This window comes from Vidua macroura, chromosome 9 (assembly GCF_024509145.1).
Source record: "Vidua macroura isolate BioBank_ID:100142 chromosome 9, ASM2450914v1, whole genome shotgun sequence".
Classification (NCBI taxonomy): Eukaryota; Metazoa; Chordata; class Aves; order Passeriformes; family Viduidae; genus Vidua; species Vidua macroura.
This window is the reverse complement of record NC_071579.1, coordinates 21,019,078-21,042,509: the sequence shown is the minus strand read 5'-3', so window position 1 is coordinate 21,042,509 and position 23,432 is coordinate 21,019,078. Positions and strand designations below refer to the sequence as shown.

At 37.5% G+C, this 23,432-nt stretch overlaps 1 protein-coding gene across 15 annotated transcripts in view; it reads right to left on the bottom strand.

Moving 5' to 3' along the window:
- Nucleotides 1-23,219, bottom strand: part of FUBP1 (far upstream element binding protein 1) — a 38,445-nt gene extending 15,226 nt beyond the window's left edge. For 2 of the 15 annotated variants that reach the window (XR_008438293.1, XM_053984827.1), the window contains exons 1-21: nt 23,004-23,217; nt 21,957-22,047; nt 20,906-20,968; nt 20,035-20,073; nt 19,659-19,698; nt 18,862-18,911; nt 18,699-18,770; nt 18,349-18,406; nt 17,720-17,882; nt 17,542-17,640; nt 17,357-17,458; nt 16,586-16,688; nt 16,401-16,501; nt 15,674-15,815; nt 14,794-14,954; nt 13,874-14,028; nt 13,712-13,791; nt 10,798-10,926; nt 10,109-10,183; nt 5,184-5,329; nt 2,629-2,676 (exon numbers count right to left, since the gene is read on the bottom strand). Coding sequence is in view for 7 of the 15 variants with exons in the window: in XM_053984827.1 (XP_053840802.1) it covers nt 2,629-2,676; nt 5,184-5,329; nt 10,109-10,183; nt 10,798-10,926; nt 13,712-13,791; nt 13,874-14,028; nt 14,794-14,954; nt 15,674-15,815; nt 16,401-16,501; nt 16,586-16,688; nt 17,357-17,458; nt 17,542-17,640; nt 17,720-17,882; nt 18,349-18,406; nt 18,699-18,770; nt 18,862-18,911; nt 19,659-19,698; nt 20,035-20,073; nt 20,906-20,968; nt 21,957-22,047; nt 23,004-23,117 (2,031 nt within the window). In the remaining 8 variants the exon portion in view is untranslated. Of the gene's footprint in view, nt 1-103; nt 321-1,590; nt 2,677-3,541; nt 3,640-4,719; nt 4,813-5,183; nt 5,330-10,108; nt 10,184-10,797; nt 10,927-11,169; nt 11,361-13,711; nt 13,792-13,873; nt 14,029-14,793; nt 14,955-15,673; nt 15,816-16,400; nt 16,502-16,585; nt 16,689-17,356; nt 17,459-17,541; nt 17,641-17,719; nt 17,883-18,348; nt 18,407-18,698; nt 18,771-18,861; nt 18,912-19,658; nt 19,699-20,034; nt 20,074-20,905; nt 20,969-21,956; nt 22,048-23,003 lie in introns of those variants that run through there. The other 13 variants (XR_008438297.1, XR_008438299.1, XR_008438296.1 and 10 more) reach the window with 13 other exon arrangements.
- Between the last annotated feature and the right edge of the window lie 213 nt (nt 23,220-23,432).

Below are 23,432 nucleotides of genomic sequence, written 5' to 3'. Positions count from 1 at the left end.
TCATTCACAGAAATACAGGTTCCTACAATAATTTTGCTCTAAGCCGCTACTTCAAACTAACAAAGGCAGGGATAGGAGCATAAAAAAGACAAAAACATTGCTATTATTATTCATCAGTTTACATTTATTGAGGAAAAACCATACAAAAACCATTATACAGTTAATGTGTACCCATATTACATACAATGTCAATGCAAGCTCAAAACCACATTTTTGTAAAGCATTCAATTTACCTCAAGTCCAAGCTGCATCTCCCTAAGACACTGTTCCCATCACAGTTGCCTTTTAAAGCCAATCTTCTGTTTACACACGGGTAGTTTCTGCAGAGAACACTTTTCTCAGGACGAAAAGGCATTTCACATGCACGCAAGAGAAATATTTGTGCATACACAAGAGTTTCATAAGCTATTACTAGGGAAGAGGGAATCCTGTCAATTGTATGCTTTCTGAAAAGCCCAGTCCTCCCTTCCTCCCCCCACTTCCGGAAAAAAAGCAAAATGGAAAAGCTTTTTGCATGCAATGGAAAACTTAAGAATTACTTTGGAAAAGAAACGGGGAGAAACATCCAATAAAATATCACTAGTATAAAGATGAAATACTTCAAGATAGGCTGTGCAAGTGAATTGTGATCCTGTCTGCCTGACAAGTGAAACAAATGACCTTTAATTAAGCCACACTAAAGAGTATCCACCTGGTATTTTGTTCAGTGTCCTAATAAAGTATAGGCTGCAGAAAGTGATACGAAAATTCTTTTCCTACTTGGAATATTATGCTTGCTTTAAAAACGTTTCTTACTCTTCACATTCATTGTGGGACACTAAGCAGAGATGGGTGGGGTAAGCAGGAAACATTTCAAGACACCTTTTGGACAAGTTCACTGCATTTCTAAACAAGTCCAGTTATCTTTTTGGCTACTGGGGTAACTCCAATAATCTACTGTTGTCCCAGGAACTCTGAGTTTGGAGACAAGAGTTGAAAAAGAAAAGGAACACTATGCTCTGCACAAACCAGCATGCCTGTAAGCCCTGCAGTGAGAAAGCTGGAAGCCAATACACCTCAAATGCTACACAGAAGAACATCTCGCCTTCCACACACTAGCAACATCCCAATACACTGGCTTTTTCTTCTCTATCTCCTCCCACAGGCTAAATTAGCAACTGAAAGACTGTTCAAGATATTTCAGGAGTAACAGTTCAAGGAAAAAGTACCATGTAAAAAGGAAGTGAACAAATGACTCACCCCCACACTAAATCCACAGTATCAAAATCCAAATGGTACACACCTACCCTCTTCTCACGTCAAAAATGAAGTTACATGTTAAGCTACACATGAAATACTAAGTGGCTTGAGAAACTGAAGCACAACTATTAATTCAGTTCAAAAATTAGTTTGACTGTTTAGAAGAATATAAAGTAAAATAGATGGTTTATATTATTAAATCACAGTTTAAAAAACTTTAACAGATTATGGAACATTAATGGTCAAACAAAGAATACTTTAAAGAATGAAAAGTGATCAAAACAAAAATTATACCCTGTATCATTATGTATGGGATACATTTCAAATCTGTTATGCTTTTGCCAATTTTACCTTCTACATGGAGCCCTTCTATGGTCCATGCTCATCGGCTCACCAATGGCATACACTCAAAGGATTCCTCTTTACTGGTAGTAACTATCTCAGGACCTGATTCTATGAGCTATGATTTGGTGCTTGCAGCATCTTCAGCACTGTGTGTGAAAATGAAGGCAGTATTTTTGAATATTTTTCTTTGATGTACAGATAAGCAGGACTTTTGAAAGAGGAGCAGCACATTTTAGAACCAGAATAATGAACAAAAAAACCAAACAGATGCTGCTTTATGTTAAGCTAAAAAACCAACAACAAAAGCTGAGAATAAAAACCTGTACCAGACCATCTGCAAGACATTTAACATTTTATACTATCAAAATATTCAGCAATTCAGTTAAAAATATCAAGAAACAGGATACACTGACTGCTATAGCAATAAAATATTATTTGCTGTACTGTTAACTGGTGCTCATGCTTTTTCAGTTAAAACATACTCATCTCAGACTCCAAAATCTCTTTTCCTACCATGTCAAGTATGAATAAGCAAACTCCACTAACACACTATAACTGTAAGACAAGTTATGAAGTTCAGTGATAACAACAAGAAGTCATTCTTTACATTTAGGTCTTATGGATTAAGTGGGAATAGTGCCCTCTTATTAAAAAAACATTTGTGAAGGCTGTTGACATTTCTAACCAAAGCAATTCCTGCACATTTTAAAGGTTTTGATTCTTTAATTGCAACAATTATCTATTTGGGTAAAATAACAAAAATTACTTATTCTGATCAAGTTCAATTACTGCAATCTAGTAATCTTTTCTAAAAAAAAAAAAAAAAAAAAAAAGAAAAAGGAAAAAAGCAAAAATACATATTGACCTAGAAATATAAACAGTTGTTTAAAAACTTAAGATTTTCCATTCAAATGGAACCGTGAGTAACAATGCATTTGGGGAAGCAGCAGATTGCTTTTCAATACACAACCACAAAGATCTCACAGGGACAACATTAATGTACTGAAATATATTAATTTATATACTTCCTTAGGTTGTGCTTACCTGTTGCTTTTTTGCAGCAGAACCTAAGGTGGAAGGTCTGGGAAGGCACTGTGAAGTATAAATAATTGCACTGTTTGCAATTAATAAAGATTTTATACCTTAAATGAATCAAAATCAACAGCCTCCATTTTGTGAATGATAAAGAATCCAGTGAATTTAATTTTGCTCAGTTTAGTACATAATAAATGCACCATTCTGCAAGGTTATCTACAAAATACCATGCAAAATACCTGAACTATTAAACTTAATACCCTACACTAAATATAGCAATACTGTCCTAGCCTTCTTCAAGCTACCAGCAAATTCCTAATTTTAAAAGGGATAAAAATAATTCCTTCTATTTCTACAGCACAATACATACATTGCTGATTACCTGAAAAAGCTACTTCAGTTTTCAAGCCTTAACTTTTACTTCTCTGTGCAGCCACCCTAAAAGAATTTATTCTCAAAGCAACAACATGGTGTTCCAAAAATTAAAGCAATTAACAGTTATAGAATTATATTAAAACATACCTACATCACTACATATCCCCAAACTATCTGGAGACAAAGACAACGCTGTCTAACAAGTGTTCCAAAGACTTCAATGTTATGATATGCATACTTTAAAACACTGAATGATAGCTGTCTCACAAGTACTAATGAAAGAAACTCTTACTCAGATAAAACAGAAATATGATTTTCTTTAGCTATTGCTAAAAGTTTCAGAAATACTTACCCACAAAACTCAGATTATGTGTATGTATAAATATAAGCAAACCTATGTTTCTGAATTAAGAAGCAATTATGATTTCCTAAGATACCAGCACTGTATTCCAACATAATATCACACAAGTACAGCATTTGCATTATGTGGAACATTGACAAAAAGATACTGTTGCAGTTCATCAATTTGTCATTCTGATGTACTTACAGTGCAATGCTCCTTGAAGGAACAATCAAGGATGATACACAGCACAGTCCTCCTCACCCCTATAGAGCTAGTTCTATACTGGCTGGATCAAACCTGCACTTCAACAGACAATGGCAAGACAGACTGTAGTGCATGTAGTCTAATATATGCAAAGAGCCAATAAATATGCAATGAGCAAACATATGATTTCAAGAGAATCAGCTTTTTAGTATGAGCATTAGAGCAATAAGAAGTTTCAAGTATATATAAAAAAATAATCAGTTGATTCAAATACTTGAATATTTACAAAAAGAGAAGTTATCTGCTCTGCAGGAAGTTCTCAACCACTCCCATCACTCAAACAAAACAGCGTTTTAAGGACAGACGCAATTTTTGTAACTACTATGCATTACCACATTGACTTTCTACACTGAATTTTGAAGTGGACTACTTTAAACTGAAGGCTTAAGCACATTACACTTAAAATAAGTTTTATAACTAGTCTGAAAAAATCCGTAAAATAGTTATGCAGGAACAGTTTTGAAATATTCAATTAAAAACAAAAGTTATCTGTTATAGCAGCTGCACAGGTCTGAAACAGTGGTCATGTATAAAAGGAAATTTCACTGTTAATGCAATGGAAGTATGCCAAAAGATCATCTTCTTAAACACATGCAGTTTTAATCAAGTAGAAAGAAAATTAAGGTATCAAAATTACTGGTGCTAGGCAGCAAAATACAATGAATGAAAGAGATCCTCCATCTACAGCTATTCTGCAAGAGGGGAAAAAACATGCTAATGACAAGTTTTTAAACTCAACAAGGTTTATGGGTGGGGAAAAAAAAAAACCCAACTCATTTGTGTAGAGGTACCTTGATTCAGCATTGCAAATCAATCCTATAATTAATACTGCATATACCCACATATCCAACTTACCGACACAGGAGGTTTCATATTATTTATTGTAAAGCACAAAACAGGCATTTTAAAAGTGATAAAGTATACATTGAAAAAGTACATTTATATCACAAAGCATTGACCACATAATTGCAAATACATTTGCTGGAATGTGTACATCTACACTAATACTAAAAACAAACCATTTTTTCATTTCTACACAGAAATATTACCTCCTATCAGTAGTGATAGATATTTTGTACATTTTCAAAAACACTATTTTTTAAACCAAATTTAAGATCTTCATCAAGGCGTCTGCATCCATACATTTAACAAAGGTTTTTTCCCCCACACAATGAAGCAAATACTGTATTGTCCACTTCTTATTATTGGCCCTGTGCAGAAGAGATACATAAGAGATACACAAAAAGTTAAAGAAAATCCTTTAAATCGAGCTAACTCAGGAGTGAAGCCTTTAAGAAAGAAAAATTGGTTAATGTAAATGGTGGTGGCTTCTTGCATGGTTTTCAAAACCCTGGGAGGAGAAAGTTTTTCTTCTTTTTTTAAATAAAAAAACAATCACCAAACATATGGATAGATACAGAACTCAAGTTAACCGGTAAGCAAAGTCATCTACTCATTATTCTCATAGCTATTTTGCTAGAAAAAAAGATGCATACCCCAAAGGAACAAAGCAGGAGACATGCAAAAAAATATCTACAACCACTGAGACAGAAGCCAGCCAAAAACCACTTTAGGACTGTACCTGTGGTGCTGGAGGATGCTGTGGCATTCCCTGTGGACTTGTCTGAGCGTAGTACGCTGCCTGCTGCCTGTAGTACTCAGCCCACGCTGCGCTGTAATCTGGCTGCCCGCCCGGAGGAGCCCCAGCAGGGGCAGGAACAGCTTGACCTGCAAGTAATTAGAATTACACAGCTTCGTTGTTGCAATAGGAATGAGAAATTTTCAAGATCTCAGCACCTAACAAACATCACCTAGCAATATTCCTTCAAGGCTCTGAATAAACTTGTGGCTGCTTTTTCAAGCCTAAACACTCAATCTATTACTTTAATGTAATGATATTCCCATGTAAATCAAAATTGAGGAACCGTAAGGACAGTTTTTTCAGCCTCTTGATTCATTATCACAAATCATGTTTAAAGGCTGCTGACCTAAACAACAGTAGCATTTAAATACACACCAAGAGGCAAAACTTATTGTAATCCACCTAGACTAATTTTACCTTATTTTACAGACTGCATTCAATAGCTCAGCAGATGCTAATTCATACACTTCCCCAATTCTAGCATCCTTCATTCAATTACAAAGTTATTGCAGGTTGCATTTTTCAAGAAGTGCAATAATTTTTGTAAATATTTACTCCACTACAGAATACAGTCCTGAAACTTGCTTCCACATTTTGTGGAAGTTCCAATCCTCTAGAAACAAGAGCATGTACAAATACACTCTCCCAGATAGCTCAGAATTACTTCTCCTTTCAGAAGAATGAACTGACAGACTAAAATCCCAATGACACACTGATACACAAGGACTCTTTGCATACTAAAAAACCAAGCAAAACAACAGAAGAAAATTACTGCCAACCTTTCAGTTGTGCTGTTCTTCCACAGGAGATCTGTCACAGACATCTTTACTTTCTTTTTCCTCCAACTTCAGAAACGCCAAATACACCCCTCTTAGTACCACTAATCTTTACAATTTCTGAGAGGTGTTTTTGCAGTTACCACTACAAAATGTACAAAACTCCAAGTAAAGCAACACTCTCTATGCTCTACCTAAACATCTGTCCACACACACTTGCAGGCATCTAGACAGAAGGGTTTTGTACGTAGTGCTTTATTTCAAGTCTCCTGAACTTCCAAACCAGAACTTTTATTACTGTGTTATGATACTTCTGATTTACAATCTTAACGGGTTATTTTTCAAATCAAAAGTTCTACAGTCAGAATTAGGATACTACCAAAAAACCACTACCTCTGCAAGTTTTTTCTAAGATACTAGAAAAAAAAAATCCCAAACCAAACAAAAACAGATCACCACATCACCCCACAGGAAATAAACCCAAGCAAAATGCAAGCCTGCGCCCTGTACAATTCCATGTGCACCCAACTGTCTATTCTGTTATCAACAGAAAGGGGCAGCTTCTACATGATGAGGGCTTCTATCCTACCTGAAACCACCTCACCTTTTATTTGAATACAAGACCACTGAGCAACTTTCTGAGGAACATGAGTATCAAAAATTCTAATGAAGTGTTTTCCAGAGTATCAGGCAGAAGGCTTTGTTTGGTTATTTTTTTTTAAATACTTAACAAAGGAAATTCACATGAAGAATCCTAGCTATTCACACTACTCCTGCACATGTGTAGCTTCTAATCCTCTCAAAAACATAAAGTGTGAGCAGAGAAAGTGAGCGTTTGGCAAAGCACAATCCTGAGAATCATCAAAATACAACGTTCCATTTTCCAACTCTCCTTAAAACTTAGTTTTTTCCACTTACACTGCAGGTAGGCTCTGAAAGTCTATCCATCTTTTATTTTGGTTTATACAGCAATGGAATTTCTAGAAGATCTTAAATTTCTTCAAATCTTTAGAGCTGTTATCACATTTTACAACTTGTAACATGCCACAACTTAAAATTTACACTGATCAATTATTTTTAAAAAACTACCTTTAATATGGTTACAAATTATCCAGGATACACTCTTCCCAGTTTCACCATTACTTTGAGATAATAACTGTACTTATAAATTATTGTCAGCACAACTGAATGTCAAAGAGAAGGGTTTTTTGTGCATTATGACCCAAGAATCTTTGAATATTCAGCCAACTATGTCAAGGCAGCACTGCAATTCAAATAAATCAAATAAAGGAAATTTAACATCTACTCAAGGATGTCAGACTGGATTTCTGTCCTGATGGGTATTTTAGGTGCACTGTTTCCTACTAAGTACTGCGAGTACTTCTGAACCTACACATGAATTCAGCAGTTTAGCCCAAGCTTCCTTTCAGTGTACAAGCTGCACTAAGCAGCATCTGCTCGTTAATATCCAAATTCAACCAGAACACTTCTGGGTAATCCTGATCAACTCCATACAAAGGAAATAAAAGAAACAGAAAACCTCCCCTTTAAGGTGGGCTGAGAAAGGAAACACCAGCAGATTTTACAGTTCAACATTATCAAGGGTGATTCTAGTAAGAGCAAACTGTTTTTTCTTTCCCACTATAATAATGAGGAATCTTTTTAAAAATGCTCCTATTTCATTATGGGATCATTTAACTGTATGCCAAGCCCACAATATATGGGAATGACTTTAAATGATAAATTAAAAAATTCTGATAGTGACATTTACTAATCATCATGACTCCATGTTTAAAGGGAACTGTTATCCATGAGAGACTTTTTGGAGTATTTGCTACTCAATGCAGCAGGCGCTGAAACAAGATTCTGAAAAAGGAGATGGACTCTGCCACTGTATTTCTGAGTCGGAAAACAGGTTAATATTCATTCAAGTCACTGTTCAGTGAAAAATACAGTGAAGTGTTCTCTATGATTAGCAGAGTCGTATCACACCAGTAGAAAGCCACTCTGAAAATACTCTAAATGTTTGGATGGGCATATTCTGGAGTGTTACAGGGTTTTTGGATCACTCATTCTTAAGTATGAGAAAATCCAAAACACCAACTGCAGTATCACTGCCAAGTAGTTCAGCTTCCCACAAGGATTATCAAAATAGGTTCTTTTTCAGTAGCAAAAATAGAACTGACTGGGCTCAGCAAGTCTGAATTTCAGTTCTATGTTGTGAAAAACCTAAATTGTCAAAGAGCAAGTGACTTGTAATTCCCCTCCTTTACCACAAGTTAATGGAGACAGAAGATAGGAGTACTACAGGAAGCACAAATGGTACTGGAAAGCCTGGAGACCACAAGAACTTGCTGTTGGACAGCCTTCCTGTCCATCAGGTCTTCTACTGACCTTCTACTGTTAATGAGGTGGGGAAAACCAGCACCATTTAGCATTACGTCAACTCCAGCTGAATTCCTCTTTTCCAAGTGGCTTTAAAGAGAAATGGTCTCTACCACATCAAGATTCTGCAGCAAAAAGTTCTCATGATTTACAGATGAGTTATGTAGGTCCAGCCATCAAGAGCAAAGAACTCAATCTGAACTAGAAAAAAGCATTAAGATGAGAACTGCCCTTGTGTTTTTTCTCTTATTTGACTGTTTTGGCATTTTTTACAGTTTGCATTTTAAAAGCAATTATTTTTTATCTCACAATGTGTTTTTTGGCTCACACTCCTCTTTGGAACTGCTCCCATAAACTCTATCCCAACACCTTTTAACTTGCTATTATTTAATCTGTGCAAGACTAGTGCAACCCAGACTTTCTTTGCTTTCCAAGACAGCAAATTAGAAAGATTGCCAAGCACCTACCAACAAATTATTTTAAAAAAAGTGAAAGCCACCCACAAGTCTGCATTTCAGAATGTGAGCCAAACTAAGAGAGACAGTAAATTGAAAAGAAATAGCTGAATGAACCAGGAAGAAAAATGGGAAGGCCTATCATCTTAGAAATTACATGTTTGGGAGTTGTAATTTTCTTAGTCTGATGCACAGTTGTTCAACTAAATACTCATTATATATTTTCTGTAGAATTCATCGCTTATACTGCACCAAAATAAAAAATAAAGGTAGCTATGTCTTGGCAAATAATTATCAATACAGTGGAAGGTCGGTGAGAGGAATTATGCATGTTATTAATCTTAAATCTGAATGCTTTTAATATTCCATGAGAAAATTGAGTGCAGTTGGAAGCTGGCAGAACAGCCACCAAACCCTCCCCTGCAGACAAAGATCATCCCAGACCAGCTGCTACTGTCTGTCTAGTCAGAGATACCTGGGAAAGCACTGGCATTGCTAAGCCCACTGGAGCTCAGTATCCAGTCCATGTCCTGCAGTATCCATGGCAGGACACCATGGGCAGAACATGACCATGATTTATAAGGTAACGACACCTTCTGCCAGTGCATAAAAAACACATACTCCTTCCTTACACACAAAACAATGAAATAATCAAGTTAACCAGCACATTCATTTCATTTTTATAAAAAAAGCTACCAACAACATATAATCTACAGTTTATGCAGCTCTAGAGTGCTGCAAAGAAAATATTATTTTAAAAAGGCACAGTATAAATGAAAGCTAATTATGATGCTTTAGTATAGTAACCTGAAACACAGAAAGCATAGTATAAGAAAAAAAAAAATCATATGTAATCTGAAGAGAATTGGGAAACAACTACCAAATGAGAAAAACAACAGCTTCATAAAGTAGATCAAAGTGAACTTCAAAACTTAGGAAATGTACTTTAAAATACTCAAATTGAAACATTTAAAAGATGCTCTTTCCCTATGATCAAAAAAAATCTCATTAAGTCTGAAGTATTTTTGTAAAGTGATTACTAGCCTGAGTACCCTGAAATGCCTAAAAACAACACAAAATTTAAAGTCTGTTTTTCAGCAGCATTTGGTCATAAGACACATGACTATGCATTTTCAATTTTTGGGGGGTAAAAGTCCCCATCTCATCCAACAAAATATACAAGTCTCCTAAAACATTCCACTGTGAATGTGGAACAGAAAAAAAACAACAGAAAAACCCCTACACTTACCCATTTTTTTGTAGTACTCCTCCCAGGCCTTGGTATAGTCAACCTGCCCTGCTGGTGCTGGATTTGGCTGATCTCCTGAATTACATTAAAAATAGTTAAACTAAAATTACTGGAGCTTGTTTCACACATAATCCAAATAATCAACTGAAATTTTCAGTAACAGTCCCACATGACTCAAATCTGACACTACAAACCTTTGTGGTACAAGCTACTACAATTAGAAACTTCTAGTAAACAAGACATGTTTTCAAGATTCAGGAAGTGCATACCACTAGCAATACAAAATACCAAAATTCAAGTGGTAAGCCTCAGCCAGGCACAAAAATTAAAATAACAAAACTAAATACCACAACTGTAATTGCCCTAAACCTAAGGGAAGTGATGCAACCATTTAAGCAAATGACAATCAACAGCTTAGCTCATTACATTTTTATTTATGACTGCTCCATGTAGCCATTAAGTCAGCCCACATTGCAGCAAAATTCTCTTTGGAGTACATTCCAAGATAAATACATTACCCTTGTTACTGCTGAAATTAAGAAAAGCAATATTGAAGGCTATAAGCAAGTTTTCCAAGAAAACCAGCTATTTAAATTAAATTTACCTGACACAAGAGGACAACAGTAAGAAATAATGGGGTATTTACACCTCCAGCAATGAGAAATGTGTCCATTTCACTCAGTATCTACCTTGTCCATTGGTTTGGGTTGTAGCTGGTCCACCAGGAGGGGCTGCAGGTGGTGGCTGTGCTTGCTGCTGATAATAGTGAGCATAATAAGCTGCCCATGCTGCTGAATTGGGATCTGTTCCTGGCTTACCTATGAAAACAGAACAGAAGCATTTATAATAGCACTACTATGAACAGAATGCTGTCCTCAATTAATCCTGCCCTGGGCATTCTTATTTTCCTCCAAGGAAAAATTCATCTAAACAAAATATCCATGTACATCCTTTAAGTATTTTTTCTTTCTAGCATAAACTTTTGATCAGGTTTCAGACCAATGTATTGTACAAAGTGTACTTTAAGGTGAAATAAAATAATTTCAGAACCTTTACTACTACAATGCCACTTATTAATCTTAAATGTGGTAAACAGAAACAGATTTCTCAAGTTTATTTAAACAGTCATCTCAATAAATGGCAGCAGCAATGAATCATTCTAGCACCAAACAATTTCAGTGGTTTTACTTTTGTTAGAACCTCACGCTAATGACACTGGCACCGGTGGAGGAGGCATGCCAAATACATATTTCTGAAACAGAAGAATACAAGACTTACTAGGTATTTGCAATGCTTGTCAGTTAAACTTTAAGGTAACAGTAAAATAGAGAAACACACAGCATTTTAAGAACCTGAATCCCCATACATGGCTATTAAGCATCACTGTTTACTTACAGCTTTTTAGTATAAAAAATAATGGGAACAGTTGCATCTTCTGCATCTATCTCCATGGTTCCTTATTTTTATCTACATCTAGGTAGGCCAATGATGCTGCTTCCTAGGGTTTTTTTTCTCTGTTTCTCACATTTAGCCTTTAGGAATGGCTTATTCTTGCTGAATCACAGATTGATTACATTACAAGATTGATAATCCACAATACCTGAAAATCTACTATTAGAGAACATAATATGTTTTATACAACCAGCATATATTTGCAAGCAGTATTTGCAGTCTTAAAGAATAAAAGTATCTGCAAAGAAACTCAGCCAAGTGAGGAGAGAATTTCACAAAAGGACATGGACACACTGATACTTTAGAGTAACTACACATGGGAATGGAAATACAATCCTCCCTAAACATGAAACAGGTAAGGCAGTGAGTAATGGAAGATGAAGAATTCTCCTGAAAAAGGCATTCAAGAAGAAACCCAGAACAACAAATTAATGCTAAATGAAATCCTGTGACAAAAGTAAAATGTAACCACTTCAAATGCACACAGAAAAAAACTGTTAACACACTGCTTTCTGTTTTAAATTGCACTGCTTCCATCAACAATAGTGGATTTAAACTAACACTTCCTATATTCTAAGGTTACCTGCAAATATCAAATAAGCCATTGGTCAATTACTGCCCCTCCTTCTCCTTAGCTACTTCTCTAGAGTAGAAGAACACAGAGCTGGATTCATTAAAATTCCAAAGAAATTTTGACTGTAGTAACTAGCTCCACTTCCACATGACAAGGGCAAGCACGGTTCTGGAGAAAGCACCTCTGAAAACCCATTTGTTACACTGGAATGAGTAGCTAAGTGAAAACTGTAGAAAAATCATTCAAAGAAATGCTAGTCGAAAGAAACACCAACTTCAACTCCAAATATGAGAACTTAATTACATTTTTAAGAAAAATATTTATCAAAAAACAGTTACAGAATCATCAAGATGACATCAAGGGAATATTTGCCATTTTTTCTTACACAGCCTTTATGTAGACAAGTAACTTCAGAAGAATAAAAATGGTGGTGTGAAACAGGCTGTAACTTTTTAGCAGTGTTTTTGCATTAAATACTTTTGCTATGCTGAGACTAAATCACTTTGAGCCATTCTATTTCTAAATGAAGTCAGCAGGCATTTTAAATACTGAACTGAGTACATGCAGAGCTACCTTGTGCAGAAGTTTGGGAACTAAAACCAGCAACAGCTCTTTGCAAAGATGTAACATGATACATACATGGAGTCCCCTTCTCCACTAATGGAACCTGTGCCAGGAACAGTAGCTATCATAAAATATCTGTCATTGATAACAAAAATATAATCGAGATCTTTTGGCTCAAATTCTGAGGAAACTCCACCTCAAACAAATGAGGTACCACAAACTCAAGCATCTAGCCTTACCATGCCTTCTGTGGCTGATGTTCCATTTCCCCATATCCTCTAGTCCAACCAAAGGATGTAAACTTAAAGAAAAGCAGGATACTACAACTTTGGAAGTTGCAATTAAGTAAGAACTCCCAATCTCGACAAAGATAAACAGAAATAGAAGAAACAAATTCTACAAAGATAGGTTTCAGAAGAAAATACAAAACTATTATAAGCTAAAGCTCAAAATACACAACTCTAACTAGTTTTACTGCATTAACAGCAATTCACCAAGGTTTTAACCCTCAAAAGGGACTCAACAAAATACATTGGTGTATCAGACTCTTAAAAGTAATTGTAACAGAAAAAAACCTAGAAATATAATAGCATTAACTGCAAAAAGACAAATTGGTAAAGACTGTTTAAAATAAAATACAAGTCATTTACTATTAAAGAAAAGACATCCTTATTACAGAACTTTATGCAAAAGCATCAATTTTAAGAAAAACTGAATTGCACAAAATCAATGAACCAAGACTTGCAAAAGTATCATAAATAGTGATGCAGTATCAATAACATTTGTAAAAAAACATACTCAAACTGTAACAATTAATTTCAACATTTCACAAGCCACATATGGAGTGCAAAACATAAGTTAACTGACAATCAGTGAAAAAAAGCCAGAAAAACAGGAGCTTTTCAGCTTTAGGAGTGTAACACAAGTGAACTGTACGATGCATATACTTTCTAAGGACAGAATGGATGTACTTGAAATATTCCAACACTACAGTACAGCTGTTCATTTCTTACCTGGGTCTGGTGGGTTTGGTGGCTGCCAGTGTGGATAAGCATTTCCCCATCCCTGTGGAGCATATGGAGCTGGAGGACCACTATAAAAGATCATACATACATGGTGAAAGGCAGTCCCAGGGTCACCCCACACAGAAGAAAGTCAGCTGAAGCAATACTTACTGAGGTGCAGGACCAGGAGGGCCTGGGTTATAAGGAGCTGGATTATATGGTCCCATGGGAGCACCAGGACCTGGTGGTCCAGGAGGTCCATGAGGGCCAGGAACAACACCATGGGGACCATGGGGAACAGGTGGACCCAATGGATTCACTGGACCCTGTAACAAGGGTGGGACAGAGATGAAACCTCAAGGTTGAGGTTCTCCATTTTTCAGCATTTTAAAAGCATTTATCTGAACACTCAACGTCTAAAAAGTTTGACCGGTTTTAGAGACAGTTCCTGCAGAAAACAGGCTATTTAAAGTTTGATTAGGCTTAGAGGTAGTTAAAGGCAGTTGTGGCAGTAATAGCAACTAAAAACCTGCATTTATTTCAGTTCCTTCTTGAGGAAATGAAGGATTTTACAAAAAACCTACAGATTTTTCACAAGTTGCACTAAACTCCCCACACTCCTAACAAGACTGTCAGTTCTAAAATAAATCAATACATCTAAATCTGACTAACTAAACCTGCTTGTAAGATCAGGCACAAAAAGCCTCTAGTAAATTTGATAAAATGCACACAAATGCAAACAAAAGTGCTGTGAAACTGAAGGTGTAACTTCAATTAGAAATTTACCCAAACATACTGGGACTGAAAAACAATACACACAATTTAGTATCATTGACATCTTTGAACTTAACAATTTTTCATATACACAAAATTGGCATTTTCAAGAGGACATTGTAAGATATTGAAGAGATGAACTGTTTCCATTTCAAGATTTTGTTATATTACTTTAAATCCAGATGACCATTATCATAAATTTATCATCTGATTAAATTACTCTGGGAAGTGAAAGGAAAGAGAAATCTCCACAAAGGACACTTGCTTTCAGCTCTGTTTAGCTCTAATAGTAAACAAAAAAGCAGTTATCCACTCACTCCAATCTTTTCTTCTATAAGTTGTCGTGCATAATCTATTTGCTGGGGTGTTCCACGGATAGTAAACATCTTCATGTTTGGATCGGCATTAGGTGGAGGATTTCTCTGAAGCTCTATCCTAGCACCAGACTGTTGGCTTATACTTTTAATAGTTTCACCACCTACAATGCAACACAGAGTTTTTATGATGTGCATCAAAGCAAAAAATACTCATTCACATCAGAGAAAGTCAATTGCATGGAAGCCAAGAAGACATGAAAAGGCACCTATTCTTATGAGCTGTTCAAGAACATTCCAACAATTCAAATAAAACCTCTTCAATGCAGCATAGAGCTTTAATGGCAATAAACAAGTAAAATATTTTATAAAGGCTATAAAAATGTTACTCAGGAACAGCAGCAAAGAATTCATACAATGTTGTATGTATTTTTTATTTATGTAAACATCTAATTTTAGATTAGTAACATCTGACATGTATGGTTATCAGTAAATATAAACTTATAACCCAACCCCCCTATAAAAGGGGCAAATGACAAAAAAAGCCCCACAGAGGCTGACAAGGTAACTGGCTCCTTCTCTTACAGGATCCAGAGAAATTATGTGTACCATTAGTATATACAAAGCCTTCAAAACAGGGGAAATTGTGCAATTAAAAATTAAAAAAAAAAATCATAGAACCACAAAATATTCTGAGTTGGAAGGGACCCACAAGGATCATGGATTCCAACTCTAAAGTGAAAGGTCTGTACAGGGATTGAACATACAACCTCGGCTTTATTAGCATCATGCTCATCACACATCTCTGTTGCATGGTATTTGTCCAAACAGAGCTGAATGATTTTTGAAGTAACATACAATGTACATAAATAAGATATATTACCTTTTCCAATGATTAATCCAGTTTTGCCAGTAGGGACAATAAAATTGAACTCCTGTAATCCACCAGGAGGCCCCATGTTCCAGTTGCCTTGGCCTCTACCCCTTCCTCGACCACCAGGTCCTGGTCCACCAGGGTTACCAGCCTAAAAAGAAGCAGCAACAAATGAGCATGTTCTGTAAAATTATTGCAAACAAATAATACAAACAAGTTACATGACATCATTGTTAAGAAAAAACTGATTCGCTACTCAGACAATTATGGTAGTTAAAGCAGTACCTTTTAAGGAAGACCTAAATTACATTCTAAAAAATGTTCTGTACAATTCTGCACATGGAAGATGAAGGAGGAAAGGATACAGAAGCAAGGAGAAATTCCACACATACAAAGATGTAATCTTTGTCTGCCTTCTGTAAATGCAGCAGTGGGGCTCATCTAACAACAAGCTTTTAAACACTGATTACAAGCAAAAGTAAAAGCATATTAGCTATTAACACAAAACAGAAGCAGCAGCTCTAAAACCAGCCACATCAAGAAATGCCATGACTGAGAATCAGTATGGTCACTTGCAAAACTGTAACTGTAAACATTCATATTTCAGACCAAACTTTGAAGTAGATTCAAATGGCACAACTAAATTATTTTCTCTAGTTACACACACTTTTTGAAAACTTTGGGTCTTTCCAAAGGGTGTGCAGGAGATTTTAAACACTGAACAATGTTACCCAACCTGAACACTGCGAAGGAGATCTGTAATAATTTCTGCAGCATGCTGACATCTGTCAGGAGGCCCTGTGATCTGGGCTATTCTATCTGGAGTTGTTCCATCATCTGGAATAAAAATGAAATATTCCAGTATATGCAATTCAGTATATTCACATTTAAGTCACAAAAACTTACTAATGTGTTACAAACCTGGCTTGAACTGGATCCTAACACCAGCATCATTCTGGATCTTTTTAATCATCTCTCCATTTCTTCCAATTACAATACCTACAGCAAATCGTGGTATTGGAACCTAAAAAATAACCCCAAACAAGATATGCTGATGACACAGATATTGCAAAAAAATCCACATAATGAAAGGGTTAGAGCTGTAAACTAGGGCAAGACCAATGCCATTTCAGGCTTTTTCAAGGATGGAATTTTTTATTATCAAGTCACAAGCCTAGCACATACTGGACTAAACCATTAAAAAGAAAGTGGTCCTATGCTTTAGAAGTTCTCATAGTGGTAGCAATTCCAGTGGATTTTATGCTTTTCAGAAAAAAAAAAAATAAAAAAGAATGTATAGAGTATCTAAAATGCAGATTCTAGCAGATGAAGCTTTAAGCCTCTCCCTGATGAACAGTTACTAGCTTGTGACTTGCATTAATAGCTGGCCTTAAATAAGTTCTGTAAAGGCCAATTTTCAATAATGTTGTAACATTATATACTTGACCATAAAATTTACTTGCTTATTTGATAAAAAACTTCAGCTACTTGAAATTGATCATAACTGCTGGCAATGTAAAGTGAATGCTGCACCTCATTTAGTGTCGTAAATTCAGCAATGATCAAGCAATATACTTACATGCCACAACTACTTTTGAAATCTGGTTAAAAGCTTTCAGTGGTATTACCCAACTTAACATTTTAAAGTTAACATCTCAAAATACAGTGAACAAGTTTTTCAACCATGCTTACGTCTATCCCTTCATTTCCTCCTATTCTTGACCCATATTCGTTGCGCACCTCTCTAAAGCCACCTTGATCACGAATTAACTCCAGCACCATTTCCTTGGCTTGCTGAAAGAAGAACAGAAGTTTGTTTAGGTACTGCAACATCTGAACGGATTTTGAAATGCTCTCAATTGTGAGGCACTCCTTACCTGAACTTTATAAGGATCTCCAGTTATTCTAAGGGGCTTGTCTGCACCAGTGTTCTGTGGACCATCTTGAATCATGACCATTTTGACACCTGCCCGCTCCTATTTGACAAAAGGGAAGTCAATACTCACTCAAATCCAGATTCAGTACCATCATATTTAAATGATGATACATATATACCTGTAATTGTTTAATTGTCTCTCCACCTTTCCCAATAACTAATCCTGCTTTACTTGCTGGAATCATAATTTCTTGGACTGCATTTCCAGGTCCATCACCATGATGAAATCCAGGTGCAGGTCTTCCCTTTTCAACTATCTGATCAAGCAATCTTTTTGCTGACCTGTGAAAGAAAATACACATTTATAAAAACATATACCTGCAAGTACCACTTGCCCACACCTATTCTGCTTAGCAATTTTTAAAATTTGAATAGTTTCTGCAAAAGAATTATGGTTATTATAACTATGAAATACGAAGCAATCTCAATCAATCTGCAAAAGTAATGCAAAAAAACTAACTGCAAAATAATACAATCACCCCAATACTGGAATTCAAAAGGTGGTCCTTCACCAATCATATTTAATGAAGTTACCTCCTCAAGGTCCCTGGTATAGTTACACCCATCAAAGCTTAATTCAGAACAAAAGCTGCTGTTTGATTCAGCATGCAAAGTAAGGACATCTGTACTTGTAATGACTACCACAACAGCGGACAAAAGCAAGTATATATTCTACCACATGTGTCAGGACAGCTGTCATGAGAGTAAAATCATGATTACGATCCTGACATCAGTTAAAAATACTCACTGAACAGACTCTGGTGTTCCAGTTAGCATACATGATCTTTCAGGCAGGCCTCCACTATCTGTAATCATAAAATAAAACCACCTTATCAGCAGTGTTAAGTCAGAAAGAGATTATGGAATTAACCATAATAAACAAACTACTGGAATTTCATATTTAATGAAGCAGAATAATCATTGTATCCCATTTTGCATTTCTTTACCTTATCATAGTCATGATTAGCACAAAAAATAAACCTGTATCTTAAATGAAAGTTCAGGCAATGAGAAGCAATGAGCAGTCTTCTGGACTTCCTACCAATCACACCCCCATTCCCCCAGACAGACAAGTTAAACCCCCTCACAAATAGTTACCAGGTGCAATCTGTATTTTACAGCCAGACTCTTGCTGTATCCGTGAGATCTGCTCTCCACCTCTGCCAATTACTTGGAGAAAGAAAACACAGAAAGGTTATTTGTACTAACAGCATCTGCTAACATCCCCACTATACTACAAGAGCACACCCATGCTACTTACTGAATCCAACCATCCCATCTGGAACTTTGTACTCCTCTGTCATCACAGACCTACAGCCAATGTTAAACAAAAGACATGACCATGCAGAGACCAAACTAGCATTACATTTACATACATCCTCCCATTAAACTAAAGCAAGCGACTGCCCCACCATCAGCCTGCCTTACTTGCCTCCCGTTAACTTTAGAAGTCATTATGCAAGCACAGTTCTACATAAGCTGACAACACACAGAGATGACACAAAAGGTTCAAGCATGATACAAATCAGTCAGAAGTTTTTCTTCACCCTCTTTATTAACAGATGTGCAGAAAAGGCTACTGTAGCATTTGAAGTTTCATCTGTATACCATCAAAGGATGCTGCAAATTTTGGTATTTCAGAACTGTCCAAAGCACAAGAATAATAGCTGGATCTGGTCATTTAGGCAAGAAATTAGTGGAGAAAACAACGGAGTTGTAGTCTGAATTATTTTATTTGGTTTTAGGTCACTCAGCTTTGCCTTTTGTTTACAAGATGGCATCACCCCCTTTCTCTTCAGATCTGCTTCCAACTTCTAGCTATGCTACCTATGCTGAGTAGTAAAAAACAGCCAACATATTTTCCTTTTATTAAGCTCAATCCACAGCCTAGGCTGTGGACAAAGAAAGGGAGAGCAATGTAGATACATTTTAAGTGTCTGACTTTGCACAGAAAGACAGAATGAATGCTGCATGTGTTGATACCATTTTTTCAGAAAAATTGCTTGGAACTGCTTTGTTTCAATAAAAATCCTATGTAAGATACAGTGTAACTCTTACCTTTGCTGCTGATGCATCGGTGGTAGCTGATTTCCAAAAGCTATAAACAAATATTAAAATTAAATTCAAACAAGTGGTATAGCTTACAACTTAAACTTCTCCTTTGATAACAAAACTCAATTGTATCAAACTTTTGTCCAAGTTTAAAGAAGTGTTACCAAAAGGTTTAATAATCATAAGACTCTGAACTGTAGCTACCACCACTGTCAGTTTTACCAAGCAGACTCCTGCTGCTTCAACAATATAAGACAAACCCCCAGCCATTTTTTGGATCTCACTTATTCAAGTGTCACCTACCAGAACACTTTCAAACTGTTGTTCTGACAATGTTACACTTGTTTAGGGTTTTTTTGGCAACAAAAGAAAAATTACTTACAGTCATTCTGGGGAGCAACTTTCTTAGCATCTGGTTGATCTGCAAAATTAAGATTTTTTAAATTTTTTTTGCCAAGAAATTCAAGAAGTGTTTAAGCCTTTTACTGTGAATTGTACATTTCCAGTGTATTTCAGCCCCCCTTTTTTTTTTCCTTTCTTTTTCCTCCTCCAATTTCAGGGAGCTGATCATCTGAATAAAAGAAAGAATCTCACGAACACTCAGCACTTGGTTAGTACAGCTGAAAAGATGTTAGGTTTTTCCATGTATCTATTAGTTTAACAAAAGGCAGCTTTCAGAATGCACTGTGTGTAGATAGCTCACAAATACCCAGTCACTGAAACTCAACTAAGACAAGGAACAAAGTTGAGCTTTGTTGGCTGCTCAAGCTAATGATGCTTCTATAGTAAAAAAAGAAAAAAAAATGAAATCCATACAAAAATCAGCTATAACTTAAAAAAATAATTCTGACAATGACCACAAATCTAGACCAAACATCTGAAAATACAACAGTATCCCATGGCAATGCAATCTCAATCTGAATGTTGATATGAAATCCCTATCCAAATATCAAGCATTTCATAGCATAAAACTTCAGGAAAAAAAAAAGCAGATTCAAAGTAACTACATCACTACTGTCCAAATCCTTTCTGTACAGTAGAGAAATAAAAGGCATCATAAACCTATATCTGAAAAGATAATACTTCAGATGCTTCCTTCCCACCCCAAAATAAAGGCTGTATGAACCATCATAATTTATGTGCAGCAAAAACTCAGCCACATATTCCAAGAAATATTTCTGTCAATCCAGAAAGATCCACTAGTTTATGTCATGTTTACATACTAAACACAGGTAATAAATAAAAATTCCTGCCTTTAAAAGGAGAGGGCATTCCCTCCCAGTGTGTTGTACTGCTCGGACTTGTCCAAGAGCCATCTACACATAAAATAAAAAGAATACATTACATATATCATCTGAAGCATCATTAGCTCATTTTTGTATATTAAAAACCTCACCTTTAATAGAAAAAAAAACTTTACTGTAGGATACAAGAACTCCTGATATAAAACCTTAGTTACATTCTGTAGACTGAGTTTCAATCCTCTTAAAGGAAAAAAAGGCATTTCTCTTTTGTGAGACCTATGAGAACATTTCAGCAAGCTCAAAGATTTCTTCCTGTAATTTAGCTAGGATTTGGTGTGTATATTAACCATATCAAACCCTGTTAAGTTCAAAGTGGATGCTCTGTAAGAGACAGAAGAGGACACACACACGTTTCACGAGAAAACTTTACTGCAGTGTAAGGCAAATCCAAAAAGCTGCAACAAGTCAGAGGATTTAAGTATGATCTTATCAGGGTTCACATATGCTGTAGGCTGAACTATTACACTACACAAAAGTGTTTTTAAGGTAGAAAACTTACTTTCCTGTGTTTTTTTAAGTCCTATGTTCCAAGTTTTACAATGAAATGCATTAATACTTTTATTTAAAACCGTGCAGTAATAAAGGTAATGAAATAAACCAGCTTCAGGAGCACTTCCTACTCTAATTGCAATTTACAAGTTGCAGCCAATCCCACGGAACCACAAAAGACTTCAATGACACCTGCATAGGCATTTTGTAACCAGAATATTTCTGTCTCTTTCCCCAGCACGCATTTTTATATTTGCAGCACTTAAGCCACATTTAAAATACTGTAAAATAGGCTTACATTCACTTCAGGTTAGAGCACAATGACTTAAAACTTTCCCACTAAACAGAAAATGAAAAAATATGTCATGATCTATGAGGGAAACAAAATGTTTTAATGCTCTGCTATGAAAAAAAAAAAAAAAAGATTCCACAAACAAAAACACCACCTGCAGTCTTTCTAGCACAGTGGCCATACTCCACAAAAATAAATGCAGCAGGAATGAGTGCGTACCTCCATCCTCAAGAGGTCTTTTCTGCCCTCCATAACCGTAGTCGTTTGAATTCATTGCTGTGCCAGCATCTCCTCCAATTTTTGCTGCAATCTAAACAAAAGGCAGATGTGAGCCAATAAAAGAAATATTTAATTCGGCCCATGTTTATTTCATGTCTTCTAAAAGATTTCAGGGATTTAAACAATGCGCATTAAAATGACCCCAAATCATTAAATAAAAGGCCAAAACCAGTTTTGTTCAATGTTTTAAAGACTTGTGCTCACATTTCAGCAGTAGAGCCTCCTAAATTTTCCCCATCTACAAACAAAATCCCAATGAAAACTTGGCCTTTAAACACCAAAACCTTTTTCCTAAACGGATATTTTCTTTCCCTACGCGTTCTTCGCCAAACACTGTATCTCACGGCAGGGCCTCACCGGCCAAACAATTTCAAAACCCGACCACACCAGGTCTTCAAATACTGCCAAAACCGCGACCGCTTATTAACAGACAAGGCGAACATTTCGCCCGAGAAGCGACGAAAACATCGCCTGTGGTGCAGGAGCTACAAATAAAACTGCGGGATAAAGAGCTTCCGCAAGGGCCGCCCTCGCCCCGCAGGCCGCGGCGCTGCCCAACCGGTCCGAGCAGGCTGCGGGCGCCGCGGGCGCCACAACACGGCCCGCGCCGCGGAGCCGCCGCCCTCCATCCCTCCGCCGGGCCGGGCCCGATAACGCGCCGCTACTCGCCCGCCGAGATTTCGCCTCCCCGCCGTCGGGGAGGGATCCCGCGGGGCCGCTCCTCTCACCGCCGAACCCCCTCGGGCCGATCGCGGAGCTGTTCGCGGGCAATGGCGGAACGGGGCCACAAATACCTCGCGGCCCAGGGCGGGCTGGTGGCGCAAAAGGGGCGTGGGGACGGGACAAAGCTCCCCCCAACACACACACGCTGGCGAAGGGGCCCCCGCTCCCCAGAGCCGAGCGCGCAGCGCCCTCACTGTTCCCGCGGCTCCGAGACCGCGGCCTCCGGGCCCCGGGACCCCATTGATTCCACGGAATGATACGCACCTGCCTAGCCCTCTGCAGCGCGTCTTTAAAGGCATCGTTCACTCCTCCAGCCCCGCCGCCACCTCCCCCGGGCGCGCCCGCGGCAGGAGGGGGCACCGTGGAATAGTCCGCCATGGCCTCCCCGGCGCCGCTCCGGCCGCTGCCGCTGTCTGCCAAGAAAGAGAGAAAATGGCGGCGGGCGCGCGCCTTTCACATTCCTGCGCGGCATCGTGCTCGGGGGGAGCGCGCCGAAACCTCGCGAGATCTCGGGCGGGATTTCATTGCGGGCGCCGGAGAACGGCGGAGAAGCCTCGCGGCGTTTCTCCCGGCCCCGCCCAGCCGGCCCCGCGGGGCCTCCGGGGCCGCCCTGCAGGGGGTGGGGTGAGATCGCGATGTTTCCACGGGAGGCGCGAGCGCTCGGAGACGCTGCTGATAGGGCCGGGAGAGTCA